This window comes from Leuresthes tenuis, unplaced genomic scaffold (assembly GCF_036924035.1).
Source record: "Leuresthes tenuis unplaced genomic scaffold, fLeuTen1.0.hap1 SCAF_24, whole genome shotgun sequence".
NCBI classification, from domain to species: domain Eukaryota; kingdom Metazoa; phylum Chordata; class Actinopteri; order Atheriniformes; family Atherinopsidae; genus Leuresthes; species Leuresthes tenuis.
In genome coordinates this window covers 13232796-13249753 of record NW_027325378.1, presented here as the reverse complement: position 1 = coordinate 13249753, position 16958 = coordinate 13232796, and the positions used below count along the sequence as shown (strand labels likewise).

Genomic DNA, 16958 nt, shown 5'->3' with positions numbered 1-16958 from the left:
TGACCACAACTGCAATCAACACAATCAAACGGATCAAATATTACGTTGTTTCACATATATTCCAGGTATACAAGCTTCGAAAACGGAAACTGGAATCCTGTACACAGTGTTTTTTAATTCAACCGTGCAGAGTCCAGACCACCTTAAGAGGTCTTAAACTGTTGCTGTGAACCCTCAACATGAGGTCGAACTAGGTCTCGGTGCAAGTGAAACAGGCCATGCGTAGACTACAAAAACAAAAAAGAAAACAAATCCACCAGAGAGGAAATGGAACCAAATCAATAGGTCGGTCCATTCAGGAGCTCTAACTTAGAGGACATAGATAATAGTTGGATCCTTGCATTGCCATTGAAAGATGAATAAATGAATGCATGAAATTAAGTTAAGAAAACTTTCCATGAGGTAAGACATTATAAACGCTCTAAGATGTAGTAAAGGTAAATAAAAAAAAGATTCCTCTTCAGTTGCAAACATGTACAAGCTTCAGGAATATATAAAAAAAACTGACTTCATTCACTGACTTCTCATTTCTGTTTTTAACCATGAACGGACACAGCAACACAAATTTAAAACATATTAAACTGCTCCTGAGTAAAGATGATTTTAAAAAAAAAAAAAGAGGAATTTGTTAGATTTAGTTGTCTTGGTTCTGGAACTGCCAACAGAACAAAACTGCTGAGTGGCAAGAAGTAACGAGCTGAAAACGTGCAGCAGCTCACACAGAACAGCGTCACGACTGTGATATGAGAACCAGCGACCACTGCCTTATCTGCAACGTGGGAATACACGGCTTGTGTTGTGTGACGATGGCCTCAGGGGAGACACGGACGTACAGGTGAAGTAAGGTATGTGTGGCGTCTTTAGAAGCCTAATGCAGCACATGAGCCAGTCTCGTCACAGAGCATCAGAACAGTCCATATACTCCATGTCTTTAAGCCTGGATTAGTCAGGTCTTCCACAGTCATTCAGACGTCATGGCTCTGCAGCTATTTATGACACCCAGAATGAAAGATTATATTATTAGAAAAACTAATGATAACAAAGCAAATTCAGGAGAAAAACTCTATCTTCTAGTATTCTTTTGAAAAATATGTGTATATATGGTCTGAAGAATGCTCGAGGTGCCGACAATCTAACCACACTTTCTTTATTCGTGAATATCAGCCCCTGTGTAGAAAAAGGCCTGTGAAGCTGAAATCAACCTGAACCAGTGGCAGGAAGTGAAAAGCAAGGAGGAGGCTTAAGAAGGCTCATGATCGGAAGCACACGGTATCATCTGTAGAACATGTGGCAGCAGTGTGATGGCACGGGCATGTGGCTTCTGGTAACTCCGGGTCATTAAAGTTTATTGATGATGTGACGGAAGATGGAAGCCGCCTGATGAGCTCCGATTGTTCCAGGCATAAACTGTCTGGTCAGATTCAGACCAATCTGAAACCGTCCGGGGGTTCGGGACTTCAGGCAACCTCTGCATATCCGTGCGTCTCAACCGTCTTAGTTACGCAACACAATAAATAGTTTTCTGTGGGCAAAAGCTGTTTCCTGGTTCTTGTGCTATGTAACAACCCAGCCTTACAAATGAATGACTACAAAATGTTTAATGTCATGACATCTGGTTAATATCTCCTGCTAACAGACCTCATTCTGTAGCAGCAGTGAAGGACGGTTCTGTGTTTTTCAGGTGGAGGCACGTAATGTTTAACTAGATAGTACGCCTCTTATCATTTATGTTACATCATTTCTTCTCCTTTACTTGGTTCCTACACACAACTCCACCACATCTGCTGTCCACAAGTGCACTAACTGGCGGTGCACAACCAAAGCCCCTCGGCTTTCCCCCATTAGCGAGATGGATGAGCGAATGGGACAGCAGCATTCTAATTCGGCCGCACTGACTAATGGACTCAGCTGGCAGCTACATCTGCTTGCCATCGAGGGGCGCCGAAGCTGTTCACATACATTAGCGGCAGATCTCTATTCCAGAAGCTTGTTCAGGTAGTGTCAGACCGGCTTGGGGCCGCGTCAGACCCAAGATGAATGGTCTGTCTCTGGCCTGCCAATGTGGAAAGTGAGCCTTTCGTGCCCAAAATAGAACAAAATCAATGGGGCTGTGGAGCTCGCCTGTGCCACCAAAAGCAAAATGCCAGCGTCATCGATTTTTCCATCTGAATTATGTCCCATCAACCCCTTGGAGGTCCTCTTAATTAGAGCTGTATTAAGAGGAAAAAAGAGTGAGGGGAATCTTATAGATAGTGATGTATGTCCAAGTAACAATTCAGGCCAGAATCCTAAAAGTTTTCATATTTTTTTTGGAGGTGTCAAAGCATTTTTGCGACTACTTTATGAAAAAGCACAAAGGGCCCTTTGAGCTGCACTGAGTCCTGACAGTAGTTGGAAGTGGCTTCGCTTGGTGCCGATAGCTGCTGTACACGGAGGGATTGAAACTGTCAGTGGGACTCTCCCTCATATTAGACTTAATCTGTTACTGAGCAACTTTATCCAGCCCCGATTAGTCACGGCAGAGGAGCTCTGACATCTCCGTGCTCCTCTCGAAGCTCCTCGGAGCATATTCTCGGTCTCTGAAAAAAGAAGTGGATTTGTTCTGCGGAGAGATGAGTGTCTGGTGTCACACAGACAGGTGTGAGGACAATCACTGCTCCCAGACCAGTTTAACAGCTTAAATATTCTTAGTCAGGACATTAAGTCGATTCCACACAAAGAAAATGTTTTTTTTCTGTGTTCTGCATGAGGCTGAGTCGATTTTCTCAGTCTTAGGAGCGAGTTCTGAAGGGCCAGCAGTGATGAGGGAAGATCGCGGAAAGGACAAAGAGTTGTGAAAGCTTTGCCATTCAAGCCTTCAGGCATGGGTTCATGACTCTGGCATTCATAAAATTTTCTGCAGAAGAGGCGGGCAGACCCTCAAACAGTGCTTCTCCTTTTTTTACATTTAATGTATTTGGTTAACTCTCATCCCAGATTCATTTAAATGCAAGACTCCCCCGTCTTCAGGCTTCTGCACACAAACAGGAAGAACATTCAAATTGTCACATTTTCAACAGTGGAAACAGAACGCAGTGTTTTGCAGCTCAAATAAACCCTGTCCGTTAGTATGTTGACCATTAAAACATTCAAATTAAACATTAAACAGAGAGTTCTTTCAAATCCATGCTTAGTTTCAACCTGATGCCAGCAACAACAAAAAAAGTTGTTACAGGATCAACCAATTTGGTTTATAGGCAACAGGTAAGTAATAAGATTGGGTTTAAGAAGGGTCTCAGAGAGACTGAATTTTGGCTCATTATTGAATTAAGCATTGCAACAAGGGCTGCCTTCAACTGAGCTGAACAGGCGTATTGAGCAGCAACAGAAAAACAGTGGGGTGTTTTCTTTTTCTTTTCCAGAATTAAAGCGGTTGGTCTCCTCTGGTCCTAAACGCACACACGGTGTCGTTAACACAAGTGTTGATGCAACACAGTGTGCCCCAGCCGTTGTGAAACGTCTTACAGGCCGAAAATTCAGGAGATATTTCTGAAGTAAAGGAATGAAATATTTCGACGTCAGCATTTGAATATGTAGTCTCTGTACCACTTTCAATAGAGTTTCAATGTTTAGCAAACCTTTTTTCTTGTCCTCTAAATACATTCAGTCACATTTGTTATCACACATGTTGACTCAACTTAACTTAAAACCAGTCCCCTTTTTTTTTGTCCAGTTATAGTCATGTCTGACATTTAAGGGGATCTTTAGTGATTAATAAAAATCAGGATCTCAAGTCACTAAAATCTCCAATTTCTCAAAGAAATGCCAACGACGTGGTCAATGAAGGCAATTCCAACTCTGCGCAAAACAACTTAGCAGTTCGAACAGGCGAGTTCAAATCTAGCTCATGACATCTTTGCTGACACCAATAAGGAAATTGGTCTTTCTTCTTGTTTTCCTCAGGGGAAGTGAAAGGTCAGCAAACCAACAGCTGTAGTAGGAATGGTCGGAATCTCATTGTTCCGACAGTGGTGGGTTTTCTCAGAGGTAGTGGCACCGAGGAGCGTTTTCACAGTCAAACCAGCCCACTTTTTTTTTTTTTATTACACATCAGTTTATCAACCGTGACCTGCTGCCAACCTTTTATGTAACTCACAACACGAGAACTTTTGTATTTAGTGACGACATGCCCGAAACCGACCTCATGACCATGTCATGCTCTTGCCTAAGGTTTTATTTTTATGTACCCTTAGCCAATACACAGTAGATTTGCTCACAAAGGTAAAGAACTTTTTTTTTTTTTTTTTTTTTTTAAAAACTTAAGACAACACCCATATCTAAGGGCTGTCTGACTCACTTCGGCACAATGTGGGAGGACAGTGACACTGATACTAGTCAAAAGACTCATCGTACACAGAAGAAAAAGGGTTGGGTGGGTGTCATCTTAACAATGAAAGAAGTGAACAAGAGATTAATAAGCAGTGCGGAAGGTCCTCTTTTCTGTCACTCACTCTGGTGATTCACAGTGAAACCAAAATTAGTGAAACAAATGCCTTTTCTGCTGAATAACCACTTATTTCACTTTAGGACTGCACAGCAGTGACTCAGTATAATTGTGAGCTGGGTTACTGCCTTGAAGGCACGAATGTTGATGTAAAACAAACAAAAAAAAAACAAAAAAAAAACACCAGCAATGGCGGGGGCGGACTTTGCCAGTGTTCCCATTGACTTAGTTAAGTCTGTATAAGCATTACAACACACCATGTAATAATCTAAATCACTTTATTAATTTAAGTTAGGCAGAGACACTAAACAGTGGAACCACATTTGCTCTGCTATGGAGCAATCTTCAGAATATAACAAAAAAAAAAAAAGACTTGTGTTATACTGTCAAAAAGAAAAAGCAAAAATTAAGAGGTAGAAAATTTAGGCTCATTGCTGTGACTGAAGGAATGAGGCCTACTGGAATGTACTGTAGCTGTAATTCAAAAACTCATAAGGGATTAAAAAAAATATATATACAAAATATTAATTCATCAAATGTGGTGGGGACACTTATTTTGGGACACTGGAGTTTTTACAACATTTAAACATATACATTTCACTTTAACTGGATGGGGGAGAACCCCTAAAGACAATTTTTTTTCTTATTTTCTTTTTGGAGGTGGGGGTGTCGGGAGGGGAGGGGAGGAGTCTAAAGTCATTAATACGTTTCCCTTGACCACAAATTAGTGTCAAGACAGCGGTTTCAACTGGAGTTAAACTTTTTTTTTCTCTAAACAATATTGGAAACAGATCAATTTACAATACGAACACCACAGATTTTGGAAAATAGACACTCATGGGAGATTTTTTTCCCCCTCTTTTCTTTTTGTAAAAAAAAAAAAAAAAAAAAAAAAAAAAAAAAAAAAAAAAAAAGCCATGTCCTCTTAGTTTCTCCTTAAGCAATACATTCTCAATCCATCACATGCCAATTCCACCAGGGACATTCTTGCACTTTTCATTTGAGAGGTTCGTTGAAACAGAGCGGCCACGGGTCCATTGAGAAACCTTTGAGTCCCATGACATCGAAAAACTCCGTTAAGATTAGGTCAGTCACAACCCGGCCACTAAATATTCCATTTGGAATGTGAACGCCACATGACAGTATGCTACACGTCTCTAAATTAAGCTTTTAAACAAAATGGAATGCGGTCAACTATAAACTGAACATTTTCTTAATTTAGAATGGCAAAAGTTTGAACTGCAGCTGTGCAAGATGGACTCAAATAGAGCTGTGTGGGAGATGTTGGGCAGTTTGAAATCTGTCTTAAACCTACACAGAATATCCTGGCAGTGTAGAAAGAAAAGAAACAAAAAAAGAAAAATCAGAACTTGCATTAGAAGAAAAATCAGAAATTACAGTGCATGTCTACAAAAATAAAAGTGAAAAAAGATTACTGTTTGTACAGTAACATACTGTATATTTCCACAATGACACTAGATAAGGCTGGTGACTACATTACGTAAATAGTTAATTACTGGATACCTTTTCTGTATGATTTCAAAACTAGTGACAGTATATAGATGTTGGTTTCTTTAAACAAAACAACAACAAAAAAAGTCAAATAAACCTTTGTGTAGTACACAGCTTTCTTTGTTCCAGAGGAACAATATGGTAAACCTTTGCATTTGCTCAATGCAAGTGCACCAGTCCAGATTCAGTCTTTTCTTCTTTTCATCTTCCCCATTTTCATCCTCAGTGGTTGTTTCCTCAGGCTTGCAAGTTTAAATGCCCATTTTGCAAGCGGCGCCCCCTAGATCCCATTCTTCGCCTCATTGTTGTTCATTGCCTCCTTCCTCTGAGCCAGGAAAGGGTACATGCACTTGTCGGCACCTAGGAACCGATACATGCACACAATGGCCTCAAAGGGCAGGATGCTGCGGAGACAGAATGAGACAAGATTAGCAATGAAAGATATTCATACGTACAGTTTTACAAAGGCTGATTGAGCAAGATGGCAATGTTATGGTGGGGTGTAACCCTTGTTAAACATTCCGATTACGCTCTCATATTAAAATAAATGGATGTAGAAACATTTAACGTTTTCTACATTTGTCTTATTATCACTGCTCCCATCCAGATTCCATAACACTGGACAGGAAAAATGTTAACATTAGCCTCTCCCATTGCTGGAGTGAAGTTCATCTAGCCCGCAAAATAAAGTAAAATAATGCATTTCCTTACACTCCACACTAGGGGGCATAGTCCATAAATCAGAGAATTGCAGATCATATTTATCAGGAAACAAGGTGTTACAAAGGTGTATACGGGAAGAAAAGGATGCTGTACGAAGGAAGCAGTTTACCTTTTCATGAAGTTAACCATGTAGACGATGCGGGGCGTACAGATCATCGGCTGGTCTGTGAGGATGGCCCTCATGGCTTGTTTCACACAGAACTCTGGCTTCAGTGGAGGCAGAAAGGGCTCAATCTCTTTCCTGAAAAAGGGAAGAAAAAACTTAATTATCTGACCAAAATACAGAGAAATGCTATTAGATTTAGTACAACTATCAAAAATGATTAGAAAAATCCTCTTATGACCAAAGTTGGAGTAACTGGGGTGGAAAAGGCTTTCAATTGGTTCACCCCCCCTCATTTATCTACAGTGGATTTTTGGGCCCTTTGAAGGGCTTTGCTCAGTCTGTGGAAAAAGTAATACTGGTGACAAAGTGCATGTGCACAGCAACAGTGATTACTCCTAAATGATGGGGGGGGCTGGGGGGAGTATACAGTTAAGCCACCTGCAGACTGCAAACCATCAAACAAAGTCAGGACTATTTCAGCAGCAGCTTGGGAAGAGGGGGTGGGGTGTAGACCAGGTGCACCTGTTGTTGAGGTTTTCCCTTGGGAACAAAAAGTAGCCCTCTTTGTTTAAGTAGCGTGTTGACTTATGGAGTACAACTCACTTTTTAGAAAATGTAGCAAACCATCAGCGGTTGCTTTGAAGTTTAAAATGCGTTTTTTGAGACACACAAACATTTTCGGTGGCTGGTTTGGGCTGTAGCTTACCTTATCCTGCATCCTCTGAACATTCCCGTGTCGACCAGGTAAGGGCACACCAGAGTCATACTTATGCCGTCCTTCTCCGAGGCTTTAATCTCATGGCTCAGAGATTCGTGGAACCCGATGGCACCAAATTTACTGGCACAGTAATCCTAAAGGGAAAAAAGAGAACCGATTAGCCCTGTAAACCCCCTCTGCCTGCACCTAGGGACCAGAAAACATTATCAAACATGCCCCTCGGGCTCTCCGTGCCGTTAATGATACGGCCACAAAAACCTGCGTGAGCCTAACTGCTGCTCTACGGTTTCATTAGCATTCTTCTCCAGTGCATCAGGAGGCTGCTCTGCTAGGCGGGAAGGTTTTGATGTGGTTCACAGTGGAAATAATCTTTTTTTTTCAATATAAAATAGTCTTGGGCAAACACAGATGCACGTCGATAAACACGAGAAGGATAAAGAGATTTGACTGCACCCACATGACAGGCGCAGGCTTTGGTTTCCTGAAACTAATGCGCAAGTCTGAAATCTCATCCAAGGCATTTCCAGGAACCATAATAGCTCAACAAAATTTGAACATGCTTTAGTGCCAATGAAGACAACAATATTATAGGTGAAAGCTTAAACAAAAAGCCAGTTTTAAAACTGGGAAATGAACTAGCTGACCACAGGGATTGTCACACATTTATCATGACTTAAAGCCAGATGGATAAATTATAATACTGCTTTTTAAAATGATCAAAACCTTAAATAGGGGGGTGGGGGTACTGCTTTACTCTCTCTGTGGTTATGGAGATAAATTACCCCCCCCCCCCCCAACATTTTATCATGCATTAAAATAACAAAAACTTAAACTCCATTGAAAGCAACTGTGAGCTGAATGCTTTGTGAAAAACTTGGTTTTCACTCAGTAGTGATGAAGATGTCTCTTTCCCTTGGGGAGCCGTCAGCTCATTCTGGCCCCAGGGCCAATGCCCAACAGGGGCCCCACACCCCCACTGCTCCAGATAGAGCAATCTATACGAGACTCCCAATGCTCATCTGTGTTCCTTAATTTAACGGGTGGAGGGACAACTAGAGAAAGGGGGCCTAACCTCCCTGGTCTCAGTGTGCTTACTGGCACACTGACGGCTGTGGAGAAAAGCACTGGTTTTGGACGGTGGGAACGATGGGATGTGCATGTGGTGTTGTGTATGATACCAACCTCCACTCCAGCTGTGCTGAATAAACCGAGGGAGCTGGCAACAGTGACAATGTGACCATGATTCAGCTCCAGCATCTTGGGGAGAAACGCCTTGGTGGTCTGGGGGAAGGACAGAGGAGACAGAAGGGCAAGAGGAAAGAAAGAGGAAGGTTAGTTCACTTGTGCAGTTTGTCTGTGCCAAAACTCTTTGATCCTCTCTGCCTCCCCCCTCTTGGTTTCTCTCACTTCACCATGGTGATACAAAAAGAGGCATCTGAATGAGAATTCATAACAGAGGGAGTGAAAAAAAAAAAAACAAACCACTGAGTAGTAGAGGTATAGCATTTAAAGACTTAAAATAAGTTTTATCCCTTACGAATTAGATGTTGAAAATGAGGAGGATGAGGGCTTACACAGAGGGAGCACATATGTCAAGTGTGTGATGCTGCTTCAAAATCTCTTCTTTTCCCACACAGATCTGGTGCCTGTCTGAGCCATGCACTAAAGAGTTGGTGACAACACCAATCGCTGGCCTCCGCTCACTCAACACCTCTAACAATGCAATTCAGTATCTCATCTCCTTCCACAGCCTTGCGCCATGCCGAAGCGGCAGTCAGCGGAGCAATCGGAAAGGTGAGCAAGAAGACCTCCGTGATGAAAGGATTTAACCGCAATGCCACGTGTGTTTCCACCAGCTGCGCCAATAAGTCTTAGTGATGTGGTGAGAACTACAACACGGATTGTTGGAGGTTACAGTTGAACATCCTACGACTCTATTCCTCATTCTGCTCGTCTGCCGACTTTGGGACTGCCTTGGACACAGCATGAGCCAATCAGCAGGTGTGACATGTGACGGCAACGTTAGGAACTGACCAATCACTCTCCCACTAGGAGGTCCGCAAAGAACCAGCAGGCCTTTTGTTGCTAGCCCAGCTAATAATTTAAGTCAGATATGCGCTGCCATGGTGAACAACAATACACGTAGCCTGCAACACTTAAAATGTTACTGAGGTGACGAAGTAAACACCAGGGGCACAACTCCCACCGGTTCTAAAACTGTCTGTATGTTTGTACGATTAGAATCTATGCCAAACATCCCAAGGAGTACATTTGCTGCCTAAAGTCCAATATAAAAACCAAGATTTGTAAGCTCTTATTAATTGCTCAAAGAAAGAAAAACAATTTCAAGATATTTCTTTGTGCTCTGAAAACTCATTTGACTCTTGGGTTCCTCATTTTCGATAAATAATTTAAAAAAAAGGCAACAGTTTCAGTTGGTACAGTTTGTAAGCCTGGCTAGAGAAATTATCCAGCCTCCTTCATAAACATTTACACGAGGGGAGCACAGAGCCAGTGAGAGCATGGTACCATGTTGTACAGCTGAGAAACCACTGGTAGGGGAGGAGAAGCCTCATTAAACCTGCACCAAGGGATTAACCGTATCAGACCTGCCGACTTACAGCGTAATCTTTGCTAAGACTTCTTTCTACAGATGTCTTTCTCCTTGTTTGGTGGGGTAAATAAAACTGGAAGTAACAAGTCAAACCTAAAACAGAGAACGACTGCTGTAAAAAAAAAAAAAAATGACCTAATCGTTTTGGAGTTTATTCTACAGCCAGGTAGAACTGATCTGACTCGGCTCCAAACATCTGCACTTTTCCAGAACATAAATTTTCAGGTCGTTGCAATATTCGCCTCCTTAAATGATGGGGGCCCCAAAGAGAGGGAAGTGGGAGAACGCGAGGCCTGGGCAAACGCTGAGAAAGGCCTCTGTGAGCCAGAATGGCAGTGGATGAGGAAGGGGAGTTGCGTTCAAATGATACATTACCTTAAGATATGCCCATACCGGACTCGAGCCAACGTTTCCCACTCCCACTTTCAGACAACGAGGAATGACTTGATCTGGCACAATGTTTTACAATTAGAGCCAGCACTCAGATTCAACTAGACAGTTTTGCTGAGTGGTTGTTCTTAGAAGAACTGGAACCAATAGAGGAAAGATCATTCCCTCGACTTGAAGACGGGCCCGAGTGTGACCCACCGTCCCATCTCTCTTCCACCCTGCCGTGATGTCCTGCTTCTCATGGCAGCTCTGGCATGTGGGTATGACCCCCACTGACCTCTCAGACACAAAATGTGTGAAGGCAACCAGGGGCTCATGTCTTACATCAGAGCTGCCGTAATTGGGTCTCAACGCTCCCTTGTTCCGCTAAATTACCCGCTGACACAGCCGGGCCTCCTTGGCCCAAGTGGGGGTGCCCTGCCCGCTGCACCCCCTAATTGGTGCGTGCCCCCAGGAGCATTTAAGCCACACAAAGCTTCTTGCAGCTGGGGTGTCAGGCTGCATTAGTGCTAACGCCTGACCAACAGGAATATGAACAAAAATATTGGCCTCTGTGTAGAACCAGATGGCCATTTAATTGGGCTGACTTCTTCCTGGATGAGAGAATGAAGGAGAGGGAGAGAAAAACTGCCTGAGAACAAGAGCTCGACTGGTGCTGCAGCAGATCATGGAACTTGAGTGGGCTGGGTCAATTTTAGTGGTCATCAGGGATGATTGATGCAGACCGTTCACATTGTGGTGGTCATGCTAATAAGTCAGCCTCTGCTGCAGTTAACTGAAACTCTACCCTGGTTAGTTGTTTCCAGAGGATCCAATTTACCTAGAAAGCAGCTTCAACAATGAGGAAATGTTTTAAGACTAAACACCAAGAAGCTCAAGATCCAATATAAAGAGCCCAAAACATAACCCAGCTGCACCAACAACAGCGACTACTAAAATATTAAATCTGCCAAATTTGATCTCACCCTGATCTCAATCTGACCAGTACATCCTGAAATGAGCACTAAATGCGGCCCAAGTCTCACTCCAAAAGACACAAACAGGTACATGCACAGGGGAGGAGTGATGGCTAGCCTCATCGAGGCAGTACAGGTGCACAGGGCCTAAGGAGGGGCCCTTATGAAACCAGTCAAGTAGGACCCTTCTGCCTGGCTGCCTCCTTTCTCTGGCTACAGCAGGAATGCGGCCTGCGGAACTTGGCTCCTGTCGCCTGGCATCTTGTCAAGCTGATCCACAGACAAGAAACCAATTGTCAGATAAAGTGGGTCAGCAGTAGCTTACCATTACCCTCTCGCCTCGCCTGTAGATGGGATGGCACTGCCTTCCTTCCTTCCCCTTTTCTTTCCTCTGCTCTTTTCCCGCCATGTCAAGCACTCATGTCCTTGTACAAGAGAAGTGGGATTTCCACGAGAGGGAGGGGAGTAACAGTTTATTGTTTGCAAACCACCTGTTGGCTAAACGGCTCAAGATGCTGGCGATGATTTCCTTTCATGTCACTAGATACCTTCTAATCCTCAAACACAAACAGTGGTCTCACTAGCAAAACAACTCTGCATCCCATGTGCCAGTATGACTCAAAAGTGAGCCGCAAACATTACAGATGGCCAGCTGCACTAATCAAAGCGTCAGACAATCCCCCCCTCGTCCGCCTCATGAAGGCCTAAAAGAAGAAAAACAAAAAGCATCATAATGTGTGTATTGGGGGGGGTGCAGAGCTGGAAGAACAGAGCTGGACTTGGTGACTCCTGTGCAGCTGCACCCACTACCTCCCAAACAGGTTGGGAGGAGTCTGAGGGGCTTCTGGAAGGACAGAAGAAGAAAAAGAAATGTGGGGTCTGGACTGAGTAACTTCTGACAGACGCACACAACAGTTACAGTCAGTTTCCTGCTCCGGTCTTCAGCCTCGTTATACTCCCAATATAGAATGTCCCAGCAAATGAAAACAGAATACAAATCTCGAAGTCTGAACTCTGACCCTGCCGCTTTAACTCTTTTTTTTGTACATCCAGTGCTGCCCATTAGATGTCGGAAAAAACCTCAACTTCGGCTGTCTTGCTTTTGAAAAACTGGGTGTTCGAGACATTCCAATAACCGGCAGAGGAAAAGAAGAGCTTGTGGTGGCTTTTATCCGCCTTCACAGCAAGATAATTCACCCCAAGCCATTTATGTCACAGGCTGAAGCATCAAAATCTAATAAAAGCTTAAAACACAGAACAAGCAATTTTGCTAATCTGTAAATCAAATGTCCAAATGAAAATGGGCCTATTCAGCTTCAAGAAAAATTTAATTAGTGATTAATTGGGGGGGGGATTGGAAGCATGCGTTCCACCTAAAAGTCTACATGGCTAAGCCCTAGTCATGAAAGTTATCAGATGTTGTCCAAGTTGTTGTATAAGTTTATGAATCATAAACCTAAAGTTAACCCCTTCAAAACCTGCTGTTCAAAAGTGAACCACCTGCATGCAGCGAGTAACTGTACAGTGTCTGTAAGAGAGGAAAGCGGACAGGTCTGTTAGCCTAAGCTCTATTCATCTAGCTTGTGTCGTTAATGAACCACATCCTCCATTCTGGCTGTCGCCATTCATTAAATCCTTCTTCATCTGCCACCCAGCACCCCCACTCCACCCATCCCTAAAGAAACCACGCTCTCCATAGAATACAGGGGAACACAAACACAGTCCTCTATTAAGAATCACAATTCAGCCCCCCCACACACACACATAACCACTGGATCCTGACTCCAAATCCTGGATGTAAAAGCGCATTGGAGATAGCCAGCAGAGGCACATGAATGGAGTATCCATTAGGGAGGAAGTACACAACCTGTCTGACAACACAAGAGATTTTCATGCTCAATTAGAGAGCTTCAAATCACTGCGGTTTTGTGGCATCACCGAGAACGCAGCCCTCTATAAAAAGAGCCTGCAGGGAGAGCCTAAAAAGGGACAATGTCTACCTCGGTTGATAGACAGACACTCTCCCAAAACCCACCTTCAGCTCTGCAGCTTGTGCTTATCTCAAGTGCAACACAGTCACTCCAAGTCCACATATCTTCCGAGATAAGTAGGCACAGAAAGGCCCGAGGAACGGAGCCAGACCCAAATGTGATGCACATCAAATCCCCACCTGGCAACAAAATGTGCAGAGTTGATCCAAGGCAGATCCAACCCGCATACAGAGCCCTGCTTCCATCACACATGTCAGGTTTGTGCAGATCTGTGCAGCAAAAGGAGTCGAGAAGGAAGGGCTGACATACCTCGAGGATCATCTCTGACTGGGGCTGGCAAAGCGTAGCAAACACAAGATTTACACAGACAAACCCATGACTTTCCCCTGGCAGTGAAACGATCGAGTAGAGCTTCTAAACTTGAAAGATGGCTATTTATGGTCATTCTTTCTCTCTCCCGGAGGGACACATGTACACACCTTGGATTCTTTCAGTTTGGGTGGGGGTAAGAATATGAAGAACCGAGCGAGTCAGAGTGGAAAAATTCCTGCGACCCTGGCCTTAAAGTAAACACAACTGGCAACTCCGAGCTAATAAAAGTGAAACCGACACACCAAGCCATCATACTGCACGACTAAACGTACAAATCAAACTATTCTTAGCTTTAAGCTGGCGTTCACATCAGCTCACCCAGAAGTGTGCGTGACAGTTGACCACCATGGTGCGCTCGATCAGCTCGTCGGGGCACTCCAGAAGGTGATGACCTGAGACGACTCCAGCATTGTTGATCAGTATGTCCACCTCTCCCACCTCTCGACGCACCTTCTCGGCTGTAGAATACACACTCTCGCGCTTCCCCACATCACACACATAGGTGTAGACCTGAGGCTGGAAAGCGGGGACTTCCTCCACCCCTCCAACAGGCCCTGAGGAGGAAAGAAACACGGGAACAGGAGCGGTTTAATAAAAGTTTAAATAGGCTGCTTCAGGTGTGGTCGGTTAATTAAGCTCCGTTAGAAACTGCATGCAAATTATTTTTCTGAGAAGTCACTTCTCTGCTGTGGTGCTCACTTTGGGGAGGGGGGAAAAAATAAATAAAGTGGGACTTTTTAAACTGGCAGTTTCCGTTAGAACTTGAAAAAGAGTTTCACGCGAATATTGTATCGCGTGCAACTCTTCCCTCAACACTGTGCCCACAATTCCTCCACTGGAGCAATGCAGAATAAGGACTAAAATGCCGACTTACCGTCTTTGGAGATGGGAGCGTCCAGTTCGTGATATATCTGCCGCACCATCTCCGCCGTTTCTTCGTTGCTTTGGCTGTTTATGTCCCATAAGACCAGTATCGCTCGTCTCCGGGCGAACTCCTTCGCGAACAGCCGCCCGAGGCCGCTTCCAGCTCCGGTGATCACGCACACCTGTCCCGCTACGCTCTTCTCCTTGGGTCGCACGACCCACTTCGCCCCGGCTGTTAAAAAAGCCCAGAGCACCTTAAGAATAACCACGAAGAACTCCGCAATAATTATCATCATCTTGGCCAAGCTTTCTATCAATTCAAATAAGCAACGGAGGGCGAGCCGGGGACGGGAGAGGGGGGTTTATGTGTCCTTCTTCCAACCTGTTTGCTGCACACGGGCAGGGTTACACCGACAAAACTTCGGTCTCAGCGCAAGCCGGGGAAAGGGGGATGATGTGGAGGAGAGGGACGCCGACTCAGAAAAAGTGGTGAAAAAGCGCGTGCAAGAGCCCGGTTTGTGATTTAAAGCGAGTTGAAACGCTGCTCGGTCGGAGTCCAGTTGGCACTATAACGCACAGCTGCAGTCAGTTACAGACAGCTACTATGACTTCGCTGTCCTACGCCCTTTCGTTGCTGCTCCACCACTCATCTCATTCGGAGTCGCATCTCGCTATTTATTCACTTCACTCATCATCGCCAGACCCAATAGGAATGAGACTTGGGCGCCTGTCAGAATGAAGCGCCGGGTCCATACACTACACTCTAGAGGTGATGTAAGCTAAAATATTCTAACACTAATCTGTTGCAGTGGGGGCTTTTTCCCCCCTCCTCCCAAGGAGCGACTGACTGTTCCTTCATTTAAAAGCTTCTGTTTTTTTCTTTTCTATTAGTCCATTTTGATCAAGTTATTTGGCGTAAGATTACATTAAAAGACCCCGAATAACATGATGTGATTATTATTCAATTTTTTTACTGATTCCATTCCCGTCTTAATTCTTACCCTCGCTAAGGAATATAGGTCTAATTGTCCCCCCTCCTCCCCCAGGCCATATCTTGCAAATAGAGGACACCCCTTTCTCATTATAGTTTTGTTTTATTCATTCATTATAATTGTCCAATATACAGCGCTGACTAATTGTTGGTCCTCGTGCAAGTGCTGTCAGCAAGGTAGGGTGGACAATGAAATTTCTGAAATGACCAAAAGGCAACTGGCTCGGAGGCACTTAGACATGTGCTTCACGTGAGTAGCAGGGACACCTGAAGAACGTTTAACGTGAAGCCCCCCCCCCCCCCAGAATGTTTTTTGCCTTTTTTCTTGTTTACATCATTCCGATGTTGTGCAACATCTGACAGCAACCTATCAGATGTCCTGTCCTTGTGTGGTGGGCGTGTCAGATGAGGAGGGGGAGAGTGGCAACGACTGATAGAAGAGTCCTCAAGACGCTGCAAGTGAACGCCGCACTCATTTTGTTGCAATACAAGAAGAGATGCCCCGCTTCTTCTAGAACTCTGTTAGAGATGAAATAAGTATTAAAACACCTGGATTTTAAATGGGAAGATAGTCCCACAGTTTGCACACAAAAGAAAATAAGGAAATATGTGGGCTTGCCAAATAAAGTGAAGAATGGCAAAGCTGTAGCCAAGTCTGACTTTTGAATCAGCTCCAAAGTCATTTTTTCGTTAATGCATCCTTAACTGTAAAGCGCCTCCAAAGTCGACACCATTAGTGGTTTACATCACATTATGTACGGCTTTCATAACTGTCGCAGTTCCTGTGCTGCACAGAACTATACTTGTTATGCATCTTCAGTGAGAATGACTGCAAAGGCAACCCTCTGCGACCCTCCACGGATGCTTTTTTTTAATCCTGCTTTGATAGGTGAGGCATTTGCTCCCTCTGCTGGCTGACGAGGGCGTGACTGTCACACGGATCGTTAAGATAGAAAGAGTAGCATTTCAAACGTGTCAGTGTCAGTGTTGAAAACGCGCCAGGAACGCGTTAAATAGTCGTCTGTCAAAATAGAAATGTACAATAAACATACCTTAAATAATTATTATCATTCGTATTATTATTACTGATGTTGTCATTGTCGTTATTGCTTATTTTGTTGACTAGTTAGCTTACCAAATCTGACATTTTCAATTTGTGAGCCATTTAATTTTATTATAAAATATTTATTTTGGCATGAAAACTTTGCAGTCAGGCAGCTGGAAGGACACCCCGTGCA

At 43.9% G+C, this 16958-nt stretch overlaps 1 protein-coding gene across 1 annotated transcript; it reads right to left on the bottom strand.

The window, feature by feature from the left end:
- Window positions 1-5158: 5158 nt before the first annotated feature.
- On the bottom strand, window positions 5159-15420 carry rdh10a (retinol dehydrogenase 10a). The gene is made up of 6 exons (XM_072378063.1): window positions 14740-15420; window positions 14184-14419; window positions 8725-8823; window positions 7531-7676; window positions 6828-6959; window positions 5159-6399 (listed from the first exon to the last, which is right to left on the bottom strand). Exons 1-6 carry the CDS (start codon window positions 15023-15025, stop codon window positions 6276-6278), a joined length of 1023 nt encoding a protein of 340 aa, XP_072234164.1. The 5' UTR covers window positions 15026-15420; the 3' UTR covers window positions 5159-6275.
- Between the last annotated feature and the right edge of the window lie 1538 nt (window positions 15421-16958).

Bases quoted from the DNA above. Each gene is read 5' to 3' on its own strand.
- rdh10a (XM_072378063.1), bottom strand. From the start codon at position 15,025: ATGATGATAATTATTGCGGAGTTCTTCGTGGTTATTCTTAAGGTGCTC. The intron at 8,824-14,183 runs GTGAGCTGATGT...TCCTTCCCCCAG, and splicing joins ACTGTCACGCACACTTCTGG to ACCACCAAGGCGTTTCTCCC. The intron at 6,960-7,530 runs GTAAGCTACAGC...TCCCTTTTTCAG, and splicing joins TTCAGAGGATGCAGGATAAG to GAAAGAGATTGAGCCCTTTC.